At 43.9% G+C, this 27082-nt stretch overlaps 1 protein-coding gene across 8 annotated transcripts in view; it reads left to right on the top strand.

The window, feature by feature from the left end:
* LOC117365719 (CTD small phosphatase-like protein 2) overlaps window positions 1–23865 on the top strand; it is a 46828-nt gene extending 22963 nt beyond the window's left edge. For 7 of the 8 annotated variants that reach the window (XM_033956463.1, XM_033956461.1, XM_033956459.1 and 4 more), the window contains exons 4-12: window positions 3633–3755; window positions 9975–10074; window positions 10173–10284; window positions 11415–11501; window positions 15510–15572; window positions 15869–15948; window positions 17069–17195; window positions 21130–21225; window positions 23213–23865. In XM_033956463.1, coding sequence (XP_033812354.1) covers window positions 3633–3755; window positions 9975–10074; window positions 10173–10284; window positions 11415–11501; window positions 15510–15572; window positions 15869–15948; window positions 17069–17195; window positions 21130–21225; window positions 23213–23275 — 851 coding nt within the window. In that variant the 3' untranslated portion in view covers window positions 23276–23865. The remainder of the gene's footprint in view (window positions 1–3632; window positions 3756–9974; window positions 10075–10172; window positions 10285–11414; window positions 11502–15509; window positions 15573–15868; window positions 15949–17068; window positions 17196–21129; window positions 21226–23212) is intronic. The other variant, XM_033956465.1, reaches the window with a different exon arrangement.
* Window positions 23866–27082: the final 3217 nt, after the last annotated feature.

The raw sequence follows: 27082 nt of genomic DNA, 5'->3' as shown, positions 1-27082 counted from the left end.
TTTCTACTGTATAATGTTTTAAACTGGGCATGTATGACAGTGTTACTCTACAATATCAATTTCAGGTTCATGTGAAAACATAGTAACATAGTAGATGACGGCAGATAAAGACCCGAATGGTCCATCCAGTCTGCCCAACCTGATTCAATTTAAATTTTATTTTTTTTTTTTTTGTAATTTTTCTTCTTAGCTATTTCTGGGCAAGAATCCAAAGCTTTACCCGGTACTGTGCTTGGGTTCCAACTGCCAAAATCTCTGTTAAGACTTACTCCAGCCCATCTACACCCTCCCAGCCATTGAAGCCCTCCCCTGCCCATCCTCCACCAAACGGCCATTCACAGACACAGACCATGCAAGTCTGCCCAGTAACTGGCCTAGTTCAATATTTAATATTATTTTCTGATTCTAAATCTTCTGTGTTCATCCCACGCTTCTTTGAACTCAGTCACAGTTTTACTCTCGGGAGCACATTTCAGGCATCCACTACCCTCTCCGTAAAGCAGAATTTCCTAACATTGCCCCTGAATCTACCACCCCTCAACCTCAAATTATGTCCTCTGGTTTTACCATTTTCCTTTCTCTGGAAAAGATTTTGTTCTACGTTAATACCCTTCAAGTATTTGAACGTCTGAATCATATCTCCCCTGTCTCTCCTTTCCTCTAGGGTATACATATTTAGGGCTTCCAGTCTCTCCTCATACGTCTTCTGGCGCATGCCTCCTATCATTTTCGTCGCCCTCCTCTGGACCGCCTCAAGTCTTCTTACGTCTTTCGCCAGATAAGGTCTCCAAAACTGAACACAATACTCCAAGTGGGGCCTCACCAATGACCTGTACAGGGGCATCAACACCTTCTTCCTTCTACTGACTACGCCTCTCTTTATACAGCCCAGCATCCTTCTGGCAGCAGCCACTGCCTTGTCACACTGTTTTTTCGCCTTTAGATCTTTGGACACTATCACCCCAAGGTCCCTCTCCCCGTCCGTGCATATCAGCTTCTCTCCTCCCAGCATATACGGTTCCTTCCTATTATTAATCCCCAAATGCATTACTCTGCATTTCTTTGCATTGAATTTTAGTTGCCAGGCATTAGACCATTCCTCTAACTTTTGCAGATCCTTTTTCATATTTTCCACTCCCTCTTCGGTGTCTACTCTGTTACAAATCTTGGTATCATCTGCAAAAAGGCACACTTTTCCTTCTAACCCTTCAGCAATGTCACTCACATACATATTGAACAGGTTTGGCCCCAGCACCGAACCCTGAGGGACTCCACTAGTCACCTTTCCTTCCTTCGAGCGACTTCCATTAACCACCACCCTCTGGCGTCTGTCCGACAGCCAGTTTCTGACCCAGTTCACCACTTTGGGTCCTAACTTCAGCCCTTCAAGTTTGTTCAACAGCCTCCTATGAGGAACTGTATCAAAGGCTTTGCTGAAATCCAAGTAAATTACATCTAGCATATGTCCTCGATCCAGCTCTCTGGTCACCCAATCAAAAAATTCAATCAGGTTCGTTTGGCACGATTTACCTTTTGTAAAGCCATGTTGCCTCGGATCCTGTAACCCATTAGATTCAAGGAAGTACACTATCCTTTCTTTCAGCAACACTTCCATTATTTTTCCAACAACTGAACTGAGGCTCACCGGCCTGTAGTTTCCTGCTTCATCCCTGTGACCACTTTTATGAATAGGGACCACATCCGCTCTCCTCCAATCCCCAGGAATCACTCCCGTCTCCAGAGATTTGTTGAACAAGTCTTTAATAGGACTCGCCAGAACCTCTCTGAGCTCCCTTAGTATCCTGGGATGGATCCCGTCTGGTCCCATCGCTTTGTCCACCTTCAGTTTTTCAAGTTGCTCATAAACACCCTCCTCCATGAACGGCGCAGAATCTACTCCATTTTCTCGTGTAACTTTGCCAGACAATCTCGGTCCTTCTCCAGGAATTTCTTCTGTGAACACAGAACAGAAGTATTTGTTTAGCACATTTGCTTTCTCCTCATCACTCTCCACATATTTGTTCCCAGCATCTTTTAGCCTAGCAATTCCATTTTTTATCTTCCTCCTTTCACTAATATATCTGAAAAAATTTTTATCTCCCTTTTTTACATTTTTAGCCATTTGTTTTTCCGCCTGTGCCTTCGCCAAACGTATCTCTCTCTTGGCTTCTTTCAGTTTCACGCTGTAGTCCTTTCTGCTCTCCTCTTCTTGGGTTTTTTTATATTTCTTGAATGCCAACTCTTTCGCCTTTATTTTCTCAGCCACTAGGTTGGAGAACCATATCGGCTTCCTTTTTCTCTTGTTTTTATTGATTTTCTTCACATAAAGGTCCGTAGCCATTTTTATCGCTCCTTTCAGCTTAGACCACTGTCTTTCCACTTCTCTTATGTCCTCCCATCCTAACAGCTCTTTCTCCAGGTACTTTCCCATTGCATTAAAGTCCGTACGTTTGAAATCTAGGACTTTAAGTATTGTGCGGCCGCTCTCCACTTTAGCCGTTATATCAAACCAAACCGTTTGATGATCGCTACTACCCAGGTGAGCACCCACTCGAACATTAGAGATACTCTCTCCATTTGTGAGGACCAGATCCAATATCGCTTTTTCCCTTGTGGGTTCCGTCACCATTTGTCTGAGCAGAGCCTCTTGAAAGGCATCCACAATCTCCCTACTTCTTTCCGATTCCGCAGACAGAACATTCCAGTCCACATCCGGCAGGTTGAAATCTCTCAACAGCAGAACCTCCTCTTTCCTTCCAAACTTTTGGATATCCACTATCAGATCCTTATCAATTTGCTGCGATTGAGTCGGAGGTCTGTAGACTACACCCACGTAGATAGAAGTTCCATCTTCTCTTTTCAGAGCAATCCATATCGCTTCTTCCTCTCCTCAGGTCCCTTGCATTTCGGTCGCTTGGATATTGATCTTTACATAGAGAGCTACTCCTCCACCTTTATGACCATCTCTGTCCTTCCTAAAAAGATTATATCCCGGTATGTTTGCATCCCATCCATGTGATTCACTGAACCATGTCTCTGTGATAGCAACAATATATTGCTTGCCTGTTGCTTTTGTATCGTTTCTATTTATTTATTTAAAAATTTCTATTCCGCTTAACCACCTATGCGGATTACAAATTACATACAAAGTAGAAAAGACACCATAAACTCATTAAAAGGTGAGTATTCAGAGATTTTAAAAAAACTCTTCAGATCTTGACCCAGTCTCAATGACCCATTTAATTCCATAATCGAGGGCCTGCTACTGAGATTGCTGTCCGCCATGGTTTTTTTAATAATGCACCTCATAGCAGATTCGGATCTCAGAGAATGAGATGGTAAATATTTTCTTATGACTTGCAGTAGGTACCAAGGTGCCTTTCCATAAATTTTACTACAGGTAGCCAATAAAGTACATCAGAGATAATTAAAACAAAAATATGTCAGTATGTAAAGGTAATCCTGAGAGCTCAAGATGAAGAAGCTCCTTCCATATACGGGCTGTTATTACACTTGCATGCAAGTTTTATGCATTGCTGTCCTAAACTGTTCATCCTCAGCGATCTACCGTAGTCCCATGCAGCTGCTAGAGTCAGTGTGTTGCTAAGCTTGACACCATTCTTTTCTTGTAGTGTATGCAGTAACTCCAATGAGAGAGAGATCTTTGCGGGTCCATTTTCAGCTGGACAAGTCTGATCCTCTAGACAATGCTTTTTCCCCTGGGATCAGCTTCTCTCCCCGAGTTGGGGAAATAGGTGAGTAATTTCAGCCTTTTGTTAAGACTTAGGAAAGAGAGGGAGTGAAATCCTATAAATATGTGGAGGAGATATCCATAAGTACAGGCTTCTATAATTAGAGCGTCTGACTTCTGTGGCAGCCCTACTACTGCATGTTATATTCAAGTATGGCTAATAAGGAATATATTCTTTAATTTTTATTTCCATGTGTCTAAGTCAGTAGTTCGCAATCTTTTTTTCTCAGTTGACGCATATGTGGCATATGATCCCCACAGACCTTTAATCTGACACAATATAACAGTTCTTATAAGGTAAATGTAAACATGCTCTGCATCCACAAAAACCCTATCCCCCACCCACCCCCAACAGGCAAAAATCAGAATGAGCACATTTCTGCATGGAAGTTACCATATAACAAATATAAATATTCTGATTTTCATGATTAATAGCAACATAAATCTCTCCTCCAAGCACATTGCTAAATACAAAATTAAAAAAAATCCTATCTCAATATACATGTAGCAAACTACTATATAATACCAATACACCTACTACTGGTAAAACATAATAAGTGGGACTGCTACAGAGTTCTAGACAGAATACCACACCTCAGCAACCCAAAACATAGACAGTCCATCACCAAATACAGAACAAGAGATTACAAAGTAGAAATAGAAAGACAAAAATTCAACTGAAGAACCCCAAGAAGCAAAACTAAGCTTTTACCATAACATAGGAGAAATATAAACTGAAATGCATTTCTTCTACTACAAAAATGATGCACATTTTTCAAAACTACCTAAAGCTAATGTACTTAACTTACATTTAAAATAAACACTGTTTTCTACTGGTTCCAGTTTCTCTTTTTTGCTTTCATGTCTTCTACTTTCTTTCCAGTGGGTGCTGTCCATTTGTCCTTTCTCTAATTTCCTCATCTTCTTCCATTCCCTTATTACATCTATCTCTGAGTCCAGTGTTCCCTCTAAGCGGGCGGGTGTTGTGAGCAAACTTTTTTCACTGTGAGCTAAAAATATCGGGCGCCAGCAAGTTATGAGCCAAATAAATATGTTGTCAAGGCATCAGGCCAGCTTAAGTTCCAGGCCAGTTATGGAACTGAATTTAAGATTTGTAGGTTCATGGGGACATACTCTAGTCCGTATAGTGTAACAGGAAAATTTACAAAGGGAAACTCTCTAAGGCAGTGTTCTTCAACCTTTTTACACCTATGGACCGGCGGAAATAAAATAATTATTTCGTGGACCGGCAAACTACTAAGACTGAAATTTTTTTTAAAAAACCATCGCCGCCCCGTCCCCGCAAGCTCGGTCCCAAAAACCATCTGATCCCATCCGCACAAGCCTCAAATAGTTATAATTTTATATTGAACATATTTTATTAAAGTATAAAAAGAAACAATATTCTATACAATTGTCATTTTATAAATACAAATAATACAGGGCAAAATCAACAAAACCCCTGTCTCCCCTCCCCTTCACATATATCCCCTCTACTATCAAGAAAACTGAATAAGCCAAATTATTACAGAATGCTACACAAATATCAAGTAACAGAATATCACAGTCACACATGACAGGAATGGTGTTAGGGGAGTGGAACTAGGGCAACTGCCCCCTGGTCAGAGAGAGCCCTAAGCCAGCTGGAAGCTAAAGAAGCACTGCCATCTCTCCTCCTGCCCCCCCCAGCCCCCAATTTGGTCTAGCATCCATCATCTTCCTTCTGTTCCCCTCATGGTCTGGCATCTCTATCCTTCCCTCCCCCCTGTGGTTTTTAGCATATCTCTCTTCTCATTTCCTCCACTCAGATCTGATCATTCTCTACTCTCTCTTCCCTTTTCTTCTCTGGTCTTCCTTCTCTATTTTCTGCCTCCATCTAAATTAAATTCTTTCTTACTATTTAGTCCCGTTTCCCTCTTTTCACTGTGTCTACACACAGCTTGTCACCCCTTTCCCTCACCCCTCCATTATCTTACTATTTTCTTCCCCCTTTATTTATCTCCTCCTTCCATCCAGTATGTGTTCTTTCCCCACTTCCATTCAGCATCTGCTCTCCCTTCTCAACTGACATCCATCTGCCTTCTGCTCTCTCTCCCTTCTTCTCACTTCCATCATCTGTCCCCTTCTCTCTCTCTCTCATCTCCTCCATTCCATCATCTGCCCCTTCTCTCTCTCTCTCTCTCTCCCCCCCCCCCAACTTCCATCATCTGCCCCCCTTCCCCTCACCTTTGTGGGTCACTTTCTTTCCCCTGAGGGTGGCTCATGTCACAGGGGAAGCTTTGGCCGAGCAGAACCGCTTGATTGACAGTGGAACTTACTTGATTGATGTCGATGCTGGGGCCCGTTGCCGTTTGAAGGAAAAAAAAAAAGGTGGAAAAAAGGAACCTGTAAAGGCGAGAGGAAGGGAAACCTCCAGGACAGCTGCTTTTTGCCCTCCTTCAGCGGCCCAAGAGTTCAGACCAGCAGCGGCAGCTCTGTATGCTTTTAACTTCGGCACAGAGCTGCCCCTAATCAATAGTTTAGCGCGGTTTCATGAGGCAGCCTCGGGGCCTTTGATAGCCGGCCCGCTTCGATGATGCGATGTGGGCCGGCCTAGCAAAGGCCCCGAGGCTGCCTTATGAAACCGCGCTAAACTATTGATTAGGGGCAGCTCTGTGCCGAAGTTAAAAGCATACACAGCTGCCGCTGCTGGTCTGGAGGTGCGGAGACAAGGCAGGAGGCAAACGCGGTGGAAGGCAGGAGTCCCGGCGAAGGCAGGAGTACCGGCACAGCGACTGCAACAGGAAGTTGCAAGTCAGCTGACGCCGGCCTTTCGTTGCGGCGGGGACCGAATCCTTCGCGGACCGGCAAGATTTTGTTTGCGGACCGGCACCGGTCCGCCGGTTGAAGAACTGTGCTCTACACTGTGTGCGCTGTGACGAGAAACTTGTGCGCTGCGAGGTAATATTTTGTGCGCAAGCGCACGCCAGCGCAGCTTAGCGGGAACACTGAGTATTGACATCTGACATATTTCCTTTTTTTCTACCTACTCAAATTCCATTCACTCACTCTTCAGTCCTTCATCTACATTTTGTCTACTTATCAATTTTTCCGCTCTCCTTCTCACACCCTAGCTCTCCAATTTCTTCTATCTCACTTTTTTCCTGGCCTTCTACCTTTCCATTTTCCTCTATCTCATCTCAACAACTCCCATGACCTTTCTCATACATGGTTCCACTACAATTACAATTTATTAGGCTTGATATACTACCTATCAAATAAAAGTTCAGGTGGTTTACAATAAAAAAACGAGTCCAGAAAGCATTCAATTTCAAATAGGAACTCTCACACATACAAACTCACATCTCCAGAAATCTCAGCAAGAATCCAACAGACACTCCAGAGACCCAAGCTATACCTCAAATGCTTGCCTAAAAATATGTCTGTCATCTCCCCTCCCTACATCCTTGTAGCCCAGCATTCTCTCTTTCTTTCTTTCTCGCGTTGCCCGTATATTTATTTATCCCAATCTTCTATTAGACAGGAAAATGAATCGTGGACATCTTCATTTTTAGCAGCAAGAATGGCCCTCTCTATAGGGCTGAACTTGGACTTAAATGGCATTGGGAGAGTCAGTATTCATCTCAGTGAGCTCGAAAACTATGGATTAGACACTAATCTTTCATATCATGTTGTCAGGCCTCATGCTGCTGTACTGTCTCTGAAGCTCTAGATGTAGCAGCTCTCTCTTTCATATCCTGTAGCTGGACCTTACACTGCTGGACTGTCTCTGAAGCTCTAGATGTAGCAGCTCTCTCATGCAGCATTGCAAGTCTTGTATTCCTGTCCTCAGGAGTTTCTTGTCTACGCTGTTGTTTAATTTTTATAGCCTTTGATTACACTTGGCCAATTGCCTTGCGTTTCCTTGAAGGCATTGTTACAGCAATATCTGTCATTTTGGATTAATTGTATATGTCACCCACTTCCCACCCCACCCCACAGTATTTTTCCTCAGATAGTATACCAGATAGCATACCAAGTTTGGTTGAAATCTGTCCATGCGTTTCAGAGTTATGCTGGAACATACATACATACATACACACATACATCCAATTATATATATATATATATCCATACTTGTAGTCCAGCATCTTCCTATACCCCCATGGTCCAGCATTTCATGTTCCCTCTTTCTCTCCTCCACCCTTATAGTCTAACATTTCCTTTTTCCCTCCACACTTATGGTCCAGCATTCCATGTTCCCTCTCTCCCTCCCACTTCTAAGGTTCAGCAGCTCCATATCTCCTCTCCCTTCCTCTCCACCCTTATGATCCAGCAGCTTAGCGACCCCTCTCCCTCTATAGTCCAGTAGCTTGTGTCCCTTCTTCCCTCTCCACCCAGAGTCCATCAGATTTATGACTCCTCTTCCCCCCTACCCTATGGTCCAGCAACTCCCTTTCCCTTCTGCTAGAAACTGGTAAGTGGAATTTGCTGCCTGCACCGCCTGGGAAGGAGTGTAGCATCGGGGTTCTGTAGCATTGGGGTTCTTGTAGACATGTTTCTTGCTGCTCTTCCTTCTTAGCCACTGCTGTTTGTGCTGGCCAGCTCCACAACACACCTCATGGGTATTTGTGACACACTTGTATATCACGCTATCCTGATTGAGAATCACTAATCTAAATGAACTAATATAACTTTATTTACTGATCAATATTTAGCTGACAGCAGTCAGCATTTTGTTAAATGGGCTGAATTAGGCCCTGATATGCAGTGTTGATAACTAGAACTGGCACTAAATATCTGGGCTCTCTGCAGGCTCTGGCTGTGCCTAGAATGCAGGTGGCCAGGTGACATATTCAGCCGGCTGCCCAGTTATTTAACCAGATAGCAGGCTGAATATCAGCTTACCTCCTAATGACCCTCTCCCTGGAAGCACTGCCACTCTCCCAAGCTCCTCTTCACATGATCAACCTGCCCTCCTGAGTCCTAACCCCACTCTGAAAATTGTTCAGCCCCCTAATTAGATTCCCCTCACCCCCATCCCCTGTAGATCTGACCCCCTGGTGATTCAGGGGTCATCAGAGCAGGAGCAATGGGTCCTCTGTCAAAATGACTGCTGCTAGAGAGTGTGTCAGTCATTTTGATGGAGGACCTGAAATGGGCAGGAGCTGAAGACCCCTAGACCATCTCTAATTTGGGAGGGGGGATGTGGGGAGTGGATCAGGGGATCCTGTACTGGGTGATCAGAATAAGGAGGAGGGGGCCCCAATGCTTTCAGGAGGGACAGGGAGAGGGCTTTGGGGATTAGAATGGAGTGATCATCTGAACCTGGAAAGGGAGGGGAACATTTGATTGATGACTTGGAAATTATGTGCTCACTCAGTCGGCACTTTGTATTTATTCAGTAGCACTTTACAAAGCACGTATATACAACATTCAACTATGTGCAACCTTGCAACAATTCTTCCAAATGGTTGATTGAATTTTCATCTACAATACTTATTAGTGCTTAAGCAGGATCTTCGGATGTGAATCACACTGGTCATTCACCAGTTTGAGAAATTGCAATGAAATCGTCATTGCTCCGCTATGTTCAGCTTATTGACATTTCTTGTGTTGATAAATATAATTTAAAGACAAATTGAGATAAGTTTGATATTTCATTCCTTCACTCTACCAGCAGAGCTATCAAAGTTTAATATAACATTCATGAATATGACAAACTGAGATGTTTATTGGTGTATAAGCTTTAAATGATATTTATCTTCAGAAAGAGGATCTTCTCAGTTACCACCCCTACACTCTGGAACTCTCTGCCTCCACACTTTCGGAAAGACACACACATTGACAAAGTCAAAGTAAAATTAAAAACCTTCCTATTTAAGGACGCTTAAGATAAGTAATCTTCAGACCACCCAAAAGAAGGAAGAGCATACTCCCTCCCTACTATATTGACCTTTATCATTCTTCTCTCCTATTGCAAATTGTATTTCTCCCCCATCCCTCTTGTTTCAATGCGTCATTTATGACTGTTATTGTCTAATTATGTCTCCCCAAAGATTTTAACTTTTTACAATTCTGTACACCGCTTAGACAATTTTTTAAGTGGTATATCAAATTTTAAATAAAACTTGGGAAACTTGGAATGAATGAACCATTTTCTTCTTTATCTGCCTTCGGATTACAGTTCAGGAACCAGGACAAACTCCTGAAAAATGCCCTCAAAATTTTTTTTTTTTGGCAGATTGCTGTAGCTCTCCACTACAAAAAGAGAGAAAGAAGAGTCTGGAACTACCATATTTTGCTGATCTTCCTTCAGATGAGGCTGAAGAACTCTTTAATCCGTGAGTGAATCAATGGTACTTGAGAATACTAGTTTATCACAACCTGGTAACTTTTCACATTGCTGATCTGCTTTATCTCTTTTCCATCTTATTTCCAGATACAAGTTCCTAAGTAACATTCCACAACTGTCGGGCATTAACAGGTCCCGAAAGAAAGAAATTCCTTTCAAGATGCGCAGTGCGCCTATCTGCACTCTTGTGTTGGAACTGGTAAGAAGGTTCTCGGGTGTGACAATGCTACCCTGGTCAGGCAGTGCGATGCTGGAGACCCCTTCTTGGTTGAAGGAGCAGTAAGAAGTGACAGTGTCCTTTACGAGTACATGATGAGGGCAGGGGAGAGCCTTCCACAAGGAAGGGGAAAGGGATTGGGACATGTATACTGCTTTTTTGTAGTTACACAACCACACTCAGCGGTTTACATATATACAGGTGCTTATTTTGTATCTGGAACAATGGAGGATTAAGTGACTTGCCCAGCGTCACAGGGAGCAGCCCTGGGATTCAATCCCACAATCTCTGTGGTGAAGAGGCAGCAGCTGTACCACTAGGCCACTCATCACCTTGTAGTCGGGGCCTCTCCTCTTCAGTGATAATTCTAAATGTATTAATATATTATGGAAGGTCAAATGGAGGGGGATGGATGACTGGGATCTTGTATTAGGGAAACAGATGGAAGCTGTGTGAGAAAAAGGAAGGGTAGTGGTTAGTATGGGGTCTTGTGTTGGGGTAATCAGATGAGGGATGATGGGTGCAGTGGCGTAGTAAGGGGAGGAAAGGGGGGCCGACTGCCCCAGGTGCCGGTGCCTTTTCTTCATTTTCACGCCCCTTGCGTACCTCTTTAAGTGTTCACTGGTGCGAGCAGCATCTACCACCTGCTGCTCGCACTGGTCTCGGCTCCCTTCTTATGTCATGTCCTGGTCACGGAACTAGGAAGTGACGTTGGAAAGGCACCGAGGTTGGTGCGAGCAGCAGGTGGAAGATGCTCACACCAGCGAAATTTCAAGAGGTATGTGGAGGGCTGGGTGGCGCTCAAGCAGCAGGAGTGTGTGTATGTATGTGTGTGGGGGGGGGGGCAAATGGCGCAGCAATGCTGTGTGCCACCACCCTGGGTTCTAACCTCCTTCGCTATATGCCACTGTTAGTATGGTTGGAGCTGTGCAAAAAGGGAGATTTAGTATAGCACCCCGTGTGGGGGAGATGAACGAGCAGCAGTTAGTATGGGTGCTGTGTTGTGGAGAGAGGAATGGAGTTAAAAGGGTGTCTTGATTAGGGGAAGTTTGGATGGAAGAAAAGTCTTGGGATGTGGTAAAAAGCTTCTGACCCTGTGTACTTGCTTTTAGGAAGATACGCTGATGCACTGCTCTCTGGCTCCTCTCACTCATTTTGATTTCAGCTTCCTCATTCCATTCCAGGATGTTTACTACAAGGTCTGTAACTCTCAGGATGCAGTGAAACTAATTTCTTGTTTATTTGTGCAGCAAATTATACCGTCAGGAGGGCTGGAGGATGGTGGAAAGCTGGGGAGTCATAGTGTCATAAAAATCTGCTCCAAGAAGCCTAAAAATAACAAAAATGCCTAGCACAGTCTCAAAATGCTTCAACTCCAACCTGTATTGGTTTGTCCATCAAGAGGACAATTCTATAACAGTGCACTCATATGAGGCTTCTTCAAAAGGTTTCTGCAGGAAATGGTTGGGGTAGGAGCAGTGGTAAGAGGGTGTGTCATAGAATGTCATGTGACTAGTCAGGCAAGCCGGCTCATCTTACAGGTAGTGATGTCATTTGCTTTTGAGATATTTAATAAATAGCGTAAAAAAAAAAAATAAAAGTGCAGAAATGTTTTGAAAATCCCTCATATTTAGGGTGCTCAGAGGGCATCTTTCCTATAAAGGAGGAAGTACCTAGTTTCCACTATAGCAGTGTATCGCAAACTGTGTGCCACCTGAGATTTCAGGCATGCCACGGTCACTGGGGAAGAGGAGAGATGCCAGCACAGCTGACTATTTACAGGACATGCCTCACGCAAAGAGAGGCACGTCCTGTAAGCAATCTCCCGATGCCAGCCCCTCTTCTCTCTGCTGGTTCTTCTCTCCAGCGCAGGTCCTTCTCTCAGCATAAGGCCCATTTGAAGGGCCTTTTGTGCATGCGCTGACATTGGCGCACTGATATCACGTATGCGTGTGTCATCATCACGCCAACACCAGCGCACTTCTGGGTGTCTCGAGCTGGGGACACTAGGTTTAGTGTGCCCTGGCTCGAAAAAGTTTGTGAGACACTGCTCTATAGAATACTAGTGCAACTGGGTATATGCGGTTAGGCACAAGTTCTTATGCCACCTATGTGAAAGTGCTTGCACCTAAATGCTGGAGATATGCATGTAAGCTAAATGCATTGAGTCCTGCCTAGACTCTGCCTATGTGTACACCCACCTGTAATAGTGTTTAGTTAGAATTTTGGCATTTACACACAAGTATACACAGATATGTGGGTATATGTCATTATTCTAATTCACAGGTGTCAAAGTCGGTCCTCGAGGGCCGCAATCCAGTCAGGTTTTCAGGATTTCCCCAATGAATATGCATGAGATCTATTAGCATACAATGAAAGCCGTGCATGCAAATAGATCCCATGCATATTGATTGGAGAAATCCTGAAAACCCGACTGGATTGCGGCCGAACCATTTCTGTGCATATTCAGCCTGTAAATATTAGCACCCACTTTATAGAATTACCCCTCAAATATCTGCTACATGGGGTGTTGCACAATACTCAGTGGCATAGTAAGGGGGGGGTGTGGTCTGCCTCTGGCGCCTTCTTGGTGAGGGCGTTGGAACCCCTCATCCTCTCCGCCTCCACTCCTTCCAACTCCTCCCTACGCCATGCGCGTCCACCTTCACTCCCCCCCACACACTGTACCTCTAGCTCTTCACCGACCTGAACAGCAACTCCAGCCTGCTGCTTGTGCCAGCGTCGGCTCTCCCTCTGATGCCACTTTCAAGGTTCGCGCATAGGAATTGACGTCAAAGGGAGAGCTGACGTGGGCAGCGAGTTGGTGATGCACTGGGAAAGTTAAAAGATGTACGGGGTAGGGAAGGGGTGCACAGACCCAAGGAAGGAGTGGGGGGGGGGGTTAGATAAGAGGGCGGGGGAGAAGCACCTCTCACTCTCATTATGCTACTGACAATATCCAGTATGTATCTACTGCTAAAGCAAGCACCTTGAATGGTGCCACAGAAACTTTTTATTTTTTTGGTTCCAATATGTCTATTGTATTTTTTGGTAAAGAGAAAGTAATAACAAGCAATTTGATGATAAGATGGTACTATAATACTTGGGATTATTTGATAAACAAGCAAAGTAAGTTCATAGGAGCACATATTGAATTGAATGCAACGGAAAATAAAACGTCCACGCGATCAATTTTCAATATACTATGTTACAAGAGACCACATTTTAACAAACTGAAGGATGTGGTGATTATGGACCACAAGAGCAGCATCAAATTTACCGTATATAACAGGCAAACTAAATTCCATCAAAATTGTGTATTCATATTACTGGTACAAACAAAACCAAAGAAAGGCAAGAGAGATGTCTTAATCAACCAGTACACAAGCTTTATTGTTCAAAAGTCAACGATGCTGTCATCAGGGGACACTGATGAATGTTTATAGATAAATGTACAGTGGTGCCTCGCATAACGGCCGCCTCGCACAGCGAACGCTGCGCACAACGAACTTCTTGTCTTGATCCGTACAACGGACTTTGTTTCACACAACGAAGTCGCCCGAGCTGCATCGCTTAACTGGCGCTACATATTTTAAACCTCCCCCCGCCGCCACCGCATATTTTTAAACCTCCCCCCGCCGCCACCGCATATGTTTAAACCTCCCCCCGCCGCCACCGCATATGTTTAAACCTCCCCCCGCCGCCACCGCATATTTTTAAACCTCCCCCCTGCCGCCTGGGCCTGCGCTGATCTCTGAATGGCTGCAGTCAGCTCTCGCGGGACTCACAAGAACTAACTGCAGCCAGCTCTCGCGGGACTCACAAGAACTAACTGCAGCCATTCGGAGATCGGCATGGGCCCACACAGGCGTGCAGAGGAATTGCTCCTGATCTCTGCGCTTCTGGCCTGTACGCCACTGGCTGGGAAAGATGGGAGGAATTAAAAAAGGTACTGGGGAGTATGTGGGGGGTGATTATAATACACAGCAAGGATCAACAAAACCCCTGTCTCCCCTCCCCTTCACATATATCCCCTCTATATCATGCTAACAGCTCTAACAAGGTAAATTTATCTTTTTTTATGTCATCTTAGCATATTTTATGCTACAGAACAAATTATTTTTTTTTACATGTATTGTTATGGGAAAATGCGTTTCACATAACGAACTTTTCGCATAACAAACTTGCTCCTGGAACGAATTAAGTTCGTTGTGTGAGGCACCACTGTATAGTGAGAAGTTAGACCAGGGCCAGTGGTGAAACGCTGTCACTCAGGAAAACACTTTTGCCTTCATTTTCCTGAGTGACTGGTTAGGATGTAAAGTGTCCAAGGCCGAGCTTTTCAAGATAGGTTGGACACTTGCCCTTTTGAGAGGGCAGTACACCTGTAGACAAGGAGATATGGACAATCCTAGAGAGAAATTCTGCAAACTCTTTATAAGCAATCATTATCCAGCTAGTAGGCAGGGATTTGGGCCAAAGTGGTAGTTTGTAAGGCTACATCAGGGATCTCAAAGTCCCTCCTTGAGGGCCACAATCCAGTCGGGTTTTCAGGATTTCCCTAATGAATATGCATTGAAAGCAGCGCATGCACATAGATCTCATGCATATTCATTGTGGAAATCCTGAAAACCCGACTGGATTGCGGCTCTCAAGGAGGGACTTTGAGACCCCTGGGCTACATCCTCTTTTCCAGGACAAGCAAAGTCCATTGATTGTGTAGAAGTGTACAAAGTGGAGTTAAGAATCACCCTGCTGCCCATTTCTGGTGTCAAAGATTGGAATTCATAATAAAAATAAGATGAGATGTAAAATATTTTCTGGATTATTTTCCAAGCTTTCAACCGAATAGTTGGACATTATGACACTAGACTAATAAAATAAAACCAGCCCCGAATAAACCTTCATTAATCTTTTTCTGCAATTATATTGTGTTAATGGAGCATAAGGGGAGAGAAATTTAAAAAAAACAGTTTGCTGAGATATCAGTCCAAGACCCTCTACTGCCTGATGCTTGGGACCGGAGAAGAGGTATCATACTATCCCCATCCTATCTCCAAATGCCTACCTTATGTTTGCATGGCTCAAATAGATATAAAACTGGCTATTCTATAGGATATTCTTTGTGTTTGGACCATAATGGATATATAATCTTATTTCAAGAGTGGGAAGGAAAGACATGAAGTTGGTACTTTATTCTGTTGCAGGTGTACCTGAATTTGAGGCCTTTCTGCAGGGAATTTCTTGAAACCATTTCCAAAATGTATGAGGTAAGAACTTGGCAATACAGCTCTGAGTTTAGTACCTGTATGTCTTGCGAAGCTCCTGGTGCAAGAGGTGGGTGTGTGTGTGGGGGGGGTGGGGGAAGAGGGTTATGTGTAAATGTATGTTGGGGAAGGGAGCATGATGCAGTTATGATATGCATTACACCTGGAGTAAGAGAGAGCCACAAATCTTGATCTGTTAAAGGATATGGGACACACAATTCCATGGTATACAGAAATAGAGACCTCTTAGCTAATGCTGCTTTAGATTGTGTCTTTGCTCTTTCAAAAATGTTTTTCAGATATTTGTCTTCACCACAGCAAAGCAGGAATATGGCGAAAATATCATGGACTTTCTGGATCCACAGAAGAAGTTGATTCGGTGAGAGTCAATTATGTAGAAGATGGATGGGAGAAAGGAATTACTGGGTAGGGAAGAAGGGCAAGGCATGGCAGGCAGAGTTAGTCTCTTACATGTTTAATATACAGCTCTGCGTATATCTAACAGCGCTATAGAAATGATTAGTAGTATTATAGTGAAGGAGTAGTTTAGTGGTTATCGTGACAGGCTGTGAGAGAGAGAAAGAGAGACCAGGAATCAAAGCTCACTGGCACTCCTTGATGGAGTTCATCTTGGGACAGTTCATCATAGCCACTCTGAATCATCCCATACTGCTCCTCACCTCCTAAAACTGGTTCAGATGCCTCATGACGTACTGGTCCTTTGACATATGCTTGAACTTTTGCTCTGCCATGCTAGGAATGAGTCTGTAAAATTGTGCGGGGGAAGGAGGTTTGAGAAGTCTCAAGCTGATCGTGTATATAAAAATGATTAATAATGGAACAGAGCTGTGTTGTTTTTATATGGAAACATCATGTAAAGGAAACACAGAGCATGTTAAGAAGGATGGGTTGTTTATAGTTTCTCTTCCTCACCATTGAAGCTTGTGGGGGTGGAAAATAAATAGGTATGGAAGGACTGGGGAAGAGACAAGTTTGAACGTGTGACCATATATTTATGACTAATAGGGGGGTGGGAGTGCTTTAGGGACAGGTGCCAGATCGTGGACAGGGAGGAGGAAAGTATAATTTTTTTGGGGGGGGGGAACATTGCCCCCCAAATGCTGAATAGACCCAGTCTTGGAATGGGATGATTCATAGCGGCCTGTTCATTGTGTTGAACAGACACAATGAACTGACTGTGATGAAATATCCTAGACCCTTCCTTGAGGCCTTCAGCAAATCATTTAACCCTTCATTGCCTCAGGGACAGGGAAATACTACCGAACCTTAATGTAACCTTGAACTAACACTGGAAAAGTATGAACTAAATATAAAACAAAATAAAGGAGTGTAAAGTAGGGGAGATGAGGGGAGGGAGCTAATATTTTCTGCACAGTAATACCATTTTGTTACAGTGGAGATCTATAGAGTGAGAAATTAATTGATAACAATCCTGAGGACTACAGTCCTGTATTTGGTTTTCTCTGTCTCGCTCTAAGACACCGTCTATTCCAAGAAGATTGTATCTGCATTCAGGGTCATTATGTTAAGGACCTATCTGTGTTGAACAGAGAACTGGCTACCACAGTTGCTGTAGACCCTGCTCCTCACACCTTCCCATACCATGTGAGTAGTATTTTAGATTTCAGTACCTTAGCTAAAGGGATATAAAATAGTGCTGCCCGATTCACGATTCAAATTGATTCACTGATTCGAACCAGGTGAATCGATTCAAATCGATTCAATTTTTTTAAAAAATTGGCCTTCCGATTCGATGACCGACCCTTACCCCGTGCCTTCCTAAAGCAGGAGTGGCAGCACTGCTTCTTGCTGGCCGTCCACTGCCGCTCCTGCTTGAGGGGGGAGGGTCAGTCAGAAAGGCCTGCATGTTCCCCCAGCTTCCCCGCTCTTACCTTAAGCAGCTAATTTGGCAGCCTGCAGGATCGCTGGTGCTGTAGCAATCCCTGCAGCTGCCCGTCGTCCTCAGCGGCACGTTCTCTCTGCCGCGATCCTGCCCCTGACGTCGGAGCAGGGGCAGGACTGTAGCAAAGAGAACGTGCCGCTGAGGATGGGTAGCTGCAGGGATCACTATAGCACCAGCGATCCTGCAGGCTGCCGTATTAGCTGCTTAAAGTAAGAGCGGGGAAGCTGGGGGAACATGAAGGCTTGCGGGGGGAGAAGGAGGAAGAGTGCCTTCGTGGCGGGGTGGGCAGGCCTTTGTGGGGGGGAGCAGGCCTTCGCGGCGGGAAGAAGGAAGAGTGCCTTCACGGCAGGGGGGGAACAGGCCTTCACGGCGGGAAGGCAGGCCTGTGCAGAGGGAGGAGGAGGAAGAGTGCCTTCGTGGCAGAGAGGCAGGTCTGTGCTGAGGGAGGGAAAGGAAGGACAGGGGAGGGGAGATGCCAGACCTGGGGTAAAGTGAAGGGAAGAGAGGGACCAAACCAAAAAGAGGGGGAGGAAAGCAGAGGAGAGGTACTGGACTAATGGAGAGAGGGAGAAAGAAATGCAAGACCACAAGGGGAAGGGTACAAGAGGGACAGATACTTCTCCAAAGTAGGTGGGCAGGGTGCAGGATGGCAGGAGAGATAGTAGGAGAAAGCCTGTACCTGAGGAAGGGGATACAGGAGGTAAGGAAGAGAGAAAGAAGAAGCTGGATATGGGGAGAGATAAGATGCTGGGCATGGAGGGAGCATAGGAACAGGGACACAAGGGGGACAGTACTGGAGAGGAGAATAGGGACAGGGACACAGAAGAGAGATGCTGGATGAAAGGTTAGTTGAGAAAAGAAGAGATGGTGGATCTGTAAATGGTGGGGTCCATTGCTGCAGCTGCAGGGAGGGGGATGGAGATGAACAAAAGGAAAGATGCCAGAGTTCCGGGGGAGGAAAGGGAAACAGAAGGGGAGGACAGAGATGAAAGATGAATGGTTAGCATGGAGAAAGGAGAGCCTGATCAGAAGACAACCAGACCAACATGGGATCAACATGATTTGAAAAATGACCAGACAACTAAAGGTAGGAAAATAATTTTATTTTCTGTTTTGCGATTACAATATGTCAGATTTGAAATGTGTATCCTTCCAGAGCTGGTGTTAGACCGCGAACGTGGGCTAGGATTTAACAGAGAGAGGAAAAGTATTTTTTGTTTATACCACAGGACCAGTGTGGGTAGGAGAGGGCAAAGGGGGTGAAGAGGCTATAAAATAAACCCAAAGCAAACAACTGAAAGCACTGGATAAAATAAACCCACCAGGATGTTTAGAAAAAAACCACCCAATTGGGCAGGAAAATCGAATTGAAAAAAATCGATTCAATAGGCTGAATTGAATCAAAATTTTTTTCCTGAATCGGGCAGCACTAGTATAAAAAAGAGCAGGCACACAACCTTATACCACTCCCCCACTGAGCTATCTTACTTAAACAAATGAAAATAGACAAATTCCCAGTTTAGAATCCAATTAGCATAAATCCAATTACATTTTAGCTCTATGTTGCTTCAAATAGGAAAAATCAATTTTCCTGGAGTATGAAACTAAGACCTAGTAAGGTTCTTTATACATAGCAACTCTGAATGAAACTAAGAGGGGCATAATCAAAACTTTAAGACGTCCATAAACCTGCCTGAGTTGGCACTTGTACGTCCTAATAGCAGGGACATCCAAGTGCCAATAATCAAAACCAACTTTCTGGATATGCAGCAGCACTTCTAGAGCTCAAAGAAGCGTATTAGGAGGTGTGTTATGGGCGGGAATCGGGTGAGCTTAAACCTGGACGTACTGCAGCGATAATAAAAACTCTCCTAGAGGGAACTTAGACACCAGCAGTTAGATCTGTTTTAGTTGCATTTAAGTGCCCAAAGCTGGCCAAACAGATCAGATGACCACTGGAGGGATTAAGGTATGATCCTCCCTTACTCCCCCCATTGTCACTGACCCCCTCCCACCATCCTGAGATGAGGGGACAGCGCATTGAGGGCTTGCCATCAGCTGATCGCAGCAGAGGAATCTCTATCAAGCTAGTTTTGGAGATTCCTGCTGACTCAGCTGATGGGGATTCCCCCTGTCAGGATCAGCTGAGCCACGGAGCCTTACACCCCTACCCCCAACATCCTTCAACATTTCTGGCCCCACCTCCACATCACCCAATGCCATGTAACACCTCCCCCCACATCACCTGACATCCTGCAAAATCAGCAGGAGGGAAGCCCACTCCCTCCTGCCTACAGGGCCGTGTGCTGAGAATGATGGGCATTTCCCCTCCCAATGCCATTTTGAGCCAATCAGGGCCTTAGGCCCCACCCACTGCATCCCAAGATGCATTGGGTGGGGAAAGGCCCATCATTCTTAGCATGTGGTCTTGTATGCAGGAAGGAGTGGGCTTCCTTCCTGATGATTTTGCAGTGGAAGATATGGGGGTATTCCATGGTTGGGGATGTCTGGTGATGTGGAGGAGTGTTCCATGATCTCGGGTGATGTGGGGGAGGCAGAAATGTTGGGGGATGTCAGGGGAGGGGTATAGAGCTCTGCGGTTCAGCTGATCTTGGCAGGGGGAATCCCCATCAGCTGAGCCAGCAAAAACCTCCAAAACAGGCTTAGCTGATGGGGATTCCTCTGCCACAATCAGACAAGAGAGTTGGGTACATCTACAAACTTGCTTTTGTGCGTTTTTCATGGGGACATTTTTATTTTTGAAAATAGCCAAAAAAGATAGACATCCTAAGGACCAAAACTTATACCTAAGTAAGTTTCAAAAATAAAAGATAAGACGTCTGGCAGCTTTGGAAAATGGACATTTTTTCTCCTGAGTTTTTGGACATCCTGCCCAAAATGTCCTATCAAAAATGCCCCTTCATGCCTTTATTCTCAAGGTCCTATTCAAACAATTTAGAGATATTATATCACAAACTGAGTGTACTCATTCTTCTGGTTGCTTCAATGGCTTGTGGCATGGGAACCATTTGCCACCTGTAGTCTGTTCCATCTTTTCCTCAGCAGATAGGAAGATGGGCTTCACCAGCCACTCCCTTCCCCCATCAAAAACTCTCACTCTTCTGGTTGCTTCAATGGCTTGTGGCATGGGATCCATTTGCCACCTGTAGTCTGTTCCATCTTTTCCTCAGCAGATAGGAAGATGGGCTTCACCAGCCACTCTCTTCCCCCATCAAAAACTCTTGCCCAGCCCTATTTTGTAATTAATGGATCGATAGTCCTCAGTTGGTTATCAGGAAAAGACCCACCTACCAACTTTCAGCCAAACTGATTCAAGGAGAGGGCCCTAGATCAGTGGATATGGATGGACAGACAAAGTGGCAGCAACAGCATTTCATGAAACTTGCCAAAGAGGGATTGTCATCTAATTTTTCTTGTATGTTCAATCAAGGAAAGCTTTGAAGGTGAAAGGGAGATAGAACACATCGCCCTCTGCACTCAGAGCTACTGAGAGAACTCAGATTGTACTTATCTTTTCTATAAATAGCAGATGCCTACAAATTTTGCCCTATTCAGGGAGGCTGGAATCTATAAAGATTTATTCTCACTGTTGCTCTTTTCTTTTGCATTTTCCAGATTTCCAATAGAATTCCAATCCAGAGCTGGTTGGGGAATAAGGAAGATACTGAACTCCTGAAGCTGATTCCTCTCCTAGAACGTTTGGCCCAAATAGTAAGGAACTCAGAACAAGGAATGTACAGTTATTATCTGCCGTGCTTCAAGCACACCTGGGATATAAAAATGGGCTCAGGTGCTACAACCTGTCAGCTCTCTGCCAATTCATCTTATGTCCATTCTAGCATACTGCCCTGAAGTTTTATATGAACTTAAAAAAATGGAATCAAATGTGGTGTCTGAGAATAGAAGGATGACAAATTTAATAATTTTTGAAAAAAGGATCCAAGGGTAATCTGGGAAACTACCGAACAGTGGGCTTCACATTGCTGCAGGGCAAAATGTTATAAGCTGTTTGGAAAACCAGACTTTTCTGTCCAAATAATGTATTTTTAGGTATATTATAATTAAAGTAAAACAAATAACTATGGTTAGTCATGGATTATGGGGCAGAGCCAATATGGATTTAGTAATGAGAAGTGTTGCCTTACCAATCTGTTAGATTGGTTAGCCTTACTTGGTCAGACCGTTCTCACGGTGGCCAATCCAGGTTACTAGTACCTGGCTAAAGCCAACATTCCATGCTACCAATCTAGGGCAAGCAGTGGTCTCCCCCATGTCTTTATCAGTAACAGACTATGGACTTTTCCTCCAGAAAATTGTCCAAACCTTTCTTAAAACCTGCTATACTATTCGCTCTTACTATAAACTCTGGCAATGCGTTCCAGAGCTTAACTATTCTCTGAGTGAAAAAATATTTCCTCCTATTGGTTCTAAAATTATTTCTCTGTAACTTCATCGAGTGGCCCCTAGTCTTTGTACTTTTTGACGGTGTCAATAACCATATGCATAATGGTTATTAACACCACGGTTTTCAGTTGTTTGACAAGGTCCCTCATGAAAGACCGCTAAGAAATCTAAAAAGTCAAGGGATAGCAGACAAAGGCCTATTATGAATTGGGACCTGCTTACAAGGCAGCAAACAGAGTAGAACTAAATGGTAAATGTTATCAATAAAAAAGATAAATTGTGAATGCCCCAGGGATCGGTACTAGGTCTGAGGCTTTTAACGCTTTTTTTTTTTTTTTTTAATAAAATGGTCTAGAAAAGAAAGCAGTGAGTGAGGTGATCACATTTGCAGATAGTACAAATTATTAAAAGTTCTTAAAATATGAGTGGATTGCCAGGAACTGAGAGAAGCTTGTAACATTAGGAGATTGGGCATCCAAATAGAGGATGAAATTTAATGTGGACAAATGAAAATAATCCTAAATCCATCCTGGAAAAGGATCTTGGAATGCTTGTAGATAATATATTGAAATCCTCAGCTCAGTTTATATCATGCCTCTGTATCAATCCAGGGTATGATTGCACCTGGAGTGCTGTGCACTCCTGGTCACTTCATCTAAAAATACTACACGGGAACTAGAAAAGGGAGACAAAAATGATAAAGCGGATGAAGGACTCCATTTTAAAAGAGAGGCAGAACAGGTTAGAGTTTTCAGCTTGAAGAGACAGCTGGCAAGACATACGATACGTCTGTAAACTCATGAGTGAGCTGGAACAGATAAATAAATTATCCTTTCAAAAAGTACCTAGACCAGGGGATTGCTCCATGAGACGATAAGATAGCACTTTAAAACAAACTGGAAAAGTATTTTATTTTTCATTCAATATGCAGTGAAGCTATGGAATTTGTTGTCAAAAGATCTAGGCTTAAAAAAAGAGTAAACCACTTGCTGGAGGAAAAGATTGTAAACCTTTAACCATTTAGGCTTGGGAAAGCTACTGCTTATCACTGTGTATGAACAAGGAATGGATAAAATTCTTTGGCTCTTGCTGTGTAATTGTGGCCTGGATTGGCTACTATCAGAGACAGGATGCCGGGCTTGAAGCATCCTTTGGCCTGACCCAGGAAGCCACATTTTATGTTCTAAACCTCTATTGGAAGTTTATGAAGGTTTAAATATGATTTTGTTCTTTAAACTGCTTATGATGCTGAAGATCATGGGCCTATACTCAGTGCTTTTTCTTATCTTGTCAGGATGATGTTCGAAGAGAAATTTCCAGGAAGTTTCGCTTGAACAAGCTGATTGCTGAATACTGAAGATCAGCTGGAGGCCATGAAGCGGAAATGAACAAATGGTTTAAAGGCAGCTCTGAAATAAACATTCTGCTGTTAGGTAGTAGCTGGTCAGGATCCTGGACCAGCTATAGTGAAAGGATCAGCAGTTGTTGCCTCTATGCTTTTCTCATTTTTAGTCAGTTATTTCCTTGACTGCTACAGTTAAATGCTGACTTTACACAAGAGATAAAGCCAGATACTGTATTTGGTTCCTTCATGTCGTAAAGTCTAGTATTTCAACAGTAGCATACCAATAAGCGGGTCAGGGAGGGACCATGACCCACAGGAGGAGGAGCTAGAAGGTCAAAAAGCAAAAGTACACAGCTTTCATAATGTGGTGTGTATTGGAGGGAGGGACAAAAATGTCCTCTGGTGACCCATGGTATGCCGTTGCTTTTTAGCCGGTTGAACAGAAGTCTGCTGGATCAATCACATTGGATCTATTCCTAGTTTGTTGGTTTTACATTTTTATATGCTAAAGCAGGCTGCATCATACTTTTATACAGAAAAGTGTACAGAAATTAAGATTTTAAGATATTTCCTTCTTTTTGAATAAAAAATTCTTGTTGAAAGTAACTGTTTTATTTATATTTATTTTTAAATTAATAGTTAACATTTTAAGCAATGAGGGCCTCTCACAGAGCTTAAGGTGATATTCTATTGCAGCGGTTCTTAAACCTCTCCTGGGGGACCCTCAGCCAGTTGGGATTTCAAGATATCCCTAATTGAATATATATGAGTGAGATGTACTTCTAGAGTAGGTAGTAGGCATACAAAGTTCTCTCATGCATATTCATCAGGGATATCTTGAAAACCCAACTGGTTAGCTCTCCCCCAGGGCAGATTTAAAAATCACTTTTCTATTGGAAGGAGTTGTCCTGTAGTGACTCATGACTGTTATAGGATCACATCTGAACCTGGAAATTGAGGATCTTTACACATTATTTTGGTGGAGAAAGGGTTGCTTTATTGTGGGGAGATGATGGGCTGATGTAAGAGAGGAGAATGGAAATGCGGGTAGTAGGGGGGATGGTAATGCTGGGAGGGAGGAGGGAAGAGGGAGGAGGCAGGAGCTGATGTTTCATGACAGCTTTGTGTAAAGAAGGTTTCTTTGTCTTTAGCCTGTTTTTATCTCTTATAATGAAGAATTTGAGCTTTTGAAACTAATTTAAAAATAATTTGTAAAAATCAAAAATTCTCTGTTGTAGCCAGTAAGGAATACCTGCTGCTAGTTTTTGTTGGCTGTTTTATATTCTGATCCTGAATGCAATAAAGAAAGTATAAGTAAAAATAATTCCTTTTTTTCCAGACCATCCCCAATGAGTAGATCTACAGCTATTTATTTTATATCGCTCATTAGTTCTCTGCTTTTAGAATGGCATATACCCACTTGTATAGTGGCATATACCCACTTGTATAGTCTGGAGAGACTCAAGGAATGAAAATTAGCAGGTATGATCTAATTCCTCCATTGGAACCATTCTTTGATTTTAATACATTTATTATCATATTTATAACCTGGGCAGATTTCCCCACGAAATTCAAATTTGTGACCAACTGACTTTCCTGCCTCATTCACCTCAAGCCCTGTCCAATTGGGTTTGAGGAACTACTATATAAAGACAAACTGCAAACTAGAGAATGACATGGTGACATAATTCATCACCATTCCCGTCCCCGTGGATAACTGCAGGAAACAATTCTGTGTCATTCTTACGTGTCTATCTCAACCTCAAGGCTTAAGGGTCTGTGGTAGAGAGCTGCATGGGAACGGGGACGACGGGAATCCTGCGGGACCCGCGGATTCCCCCTTCGGGTCACGGAGATCCTGGGGACGCCCCCTAGGGTCACGGGAATCCCGTGGGGACGCCCCCTAGGGTCGCAGGGATCCCGTGGGGACGCCTCCGAGGGTCGCGGGGTTCTTGCGGGGCTGGATGTACTAAGTCACGCAGCTTTTCTTCCTACCTGCTCTGCTTGCAGCACAGAGCCGAACGGACGTCTTCCCGACGTCAGCGCTGACGTCGGGAAGACGTCCGTTCGGCTCTGTGCTGCAGGCAGGGCAGGTAAGGAGGAGAGTAGCCTCGCGGCTCGAGTGGCTACCAAGGGAGGAGGGCGGTTCGCCCTGGTGCAGCACAGCCGGCCAGGTCCCCTTACTTTTGTGGCGCTTCCCCGACCGACCGACAACAGCCGCGATCCGACAAACCTCCCTGCCCTTAACCGCGAATCTAAATTACCTTCTTACAGCAGCTGTAAGAAGGAAATTTAGATTCGCGGTTAAGGGCTAAATGAGCTAAAAGGAGAACAGCTAATATCTTCAATAATGCTGCAACTGGTGTGTGTCAATTACTGCATTCTTTCCAGCTCATCTTCAAACATTACTGGTGGTATCCTCAAGGTTTGCATTTTCAAATGCAATCTCTTTGTCTATTGAGAAATATCTTGTTCTTCAAGCATGTGGCTGGAGAATGACATGGGGACAAATTTTTCCCCATCCCCGCAGGAGCTCATTTTTACATCCAGTCCCAGCGAGATTGGAAAAACTGGGACTTTTTTCCCTGGAGAAGAGAAGACTTAGAGGGGATATGATAGAGACTTACAAGATCATGAAGGGCATAGAGAGAGTAGAGAGGGACAGATTCTTCACACTTTCAAAAAATAAAAGAACAAGAGGGCATTCAGAAAAGTTGAAAGGGGACAGATTCAGAACGAATGCTAGGAAGTTCTTCTTTACCCAGCGTGTGGTGGACACCTGGAATGCGCTTCCAGAGGGCGTGATAGGGCAGAGTACGGTACTGGGGTTCAAGAGGGAATTGGACAACTTTCTGCTGGAAAAGGGAATAGAGGGGTATAGATAGAGGATTACTGCACAGGTCCTGGACCTGTTGGGCCGCCGCGTGAACGGACTGCGGGGCACGATGGACCTCAGGTCTGACCCAGTAGAGGCATTTCTTATGTTCTTAACTCAAAAAGCTTGGAGAAGAGAAGGGTGTTTGCATATTTTGGCATCCAAAATCCTTCTCAACAAAAACCCTTTAATTTTCTAGGTACAGTAGTAAAAGTTGATGGTATTGAGGATCCTCTTTGCTAGAACTTCGACCAGCATAAGGAGGTCTCAGTAAAGCAAAAGCAGAGAACTGGGGCCTTTTAGTCTTTAATCACCATCCATTTAGAGTAGAGGTCCTCAACCCAATCCTCTGAACAGAGAAATTTGCATGCAAATCTCTCATGAATAGTCAATGTCCTAGAACCCAAATTGGGTTGAGAACATCTGCTGTCAGTAGCAGGTCTTAGTCCAGGCCTTGGGACAGTCTGGTTTTCAGGATATCCACAATAAACATGAATACAAATCTCTCTCGTGCATATCCTAAAAACTAAACCGACCTGGTGTGACTTGTCTGGAGAATAAGATCAGATTGTTGTACTCCATTGGTGCTGAAGGTTCTCCTGCTTTGAAGAGGTTTACCTTTGCACATGAAGGGAAAAGCAGGACCCTGGCTCATAAGTACGAGTCCAACATAAGTCAGGCGTTCTTAAACCAAGAACTGCCTATATACAATATACATATAGTTTTAGGGTCTTACCCAAATCATACCCAGAGCATACCTCCTTCCCTCTCAAATGTGAGCATGTTGCAAATATACATGTGCAACAACTAGCTTTTATGAAATGATTATTTACATGTAAAGTGCACCTAGCTCTTGTACTCTGAAATGCACCTCAGACAGCTATGTACTGAAATCTTCGCCCTAAGCTTTTCTTTTCTTGTAGGGAAAAAAAGCCGTAGGAACA

This window comes from Geotrypetes seraphini, chromosome 8, assembly GCF_902459505.1.
Source record: "Geotrypetes seraphini chromosome 8, aGeoSer1.1, whole genome shotgun sequence".
Lineage (NCBI taxonomy): Eukaryota > Metazoa > Chordata > Amphibia > Gymnophiona > Dermophiidae > Geotrypetes > Geotrypetes seraphini.
Note: the sequence above shows the minus strand (reverse complement) of the source record. Positions and strands in the feature narration are given on the sequence as shown.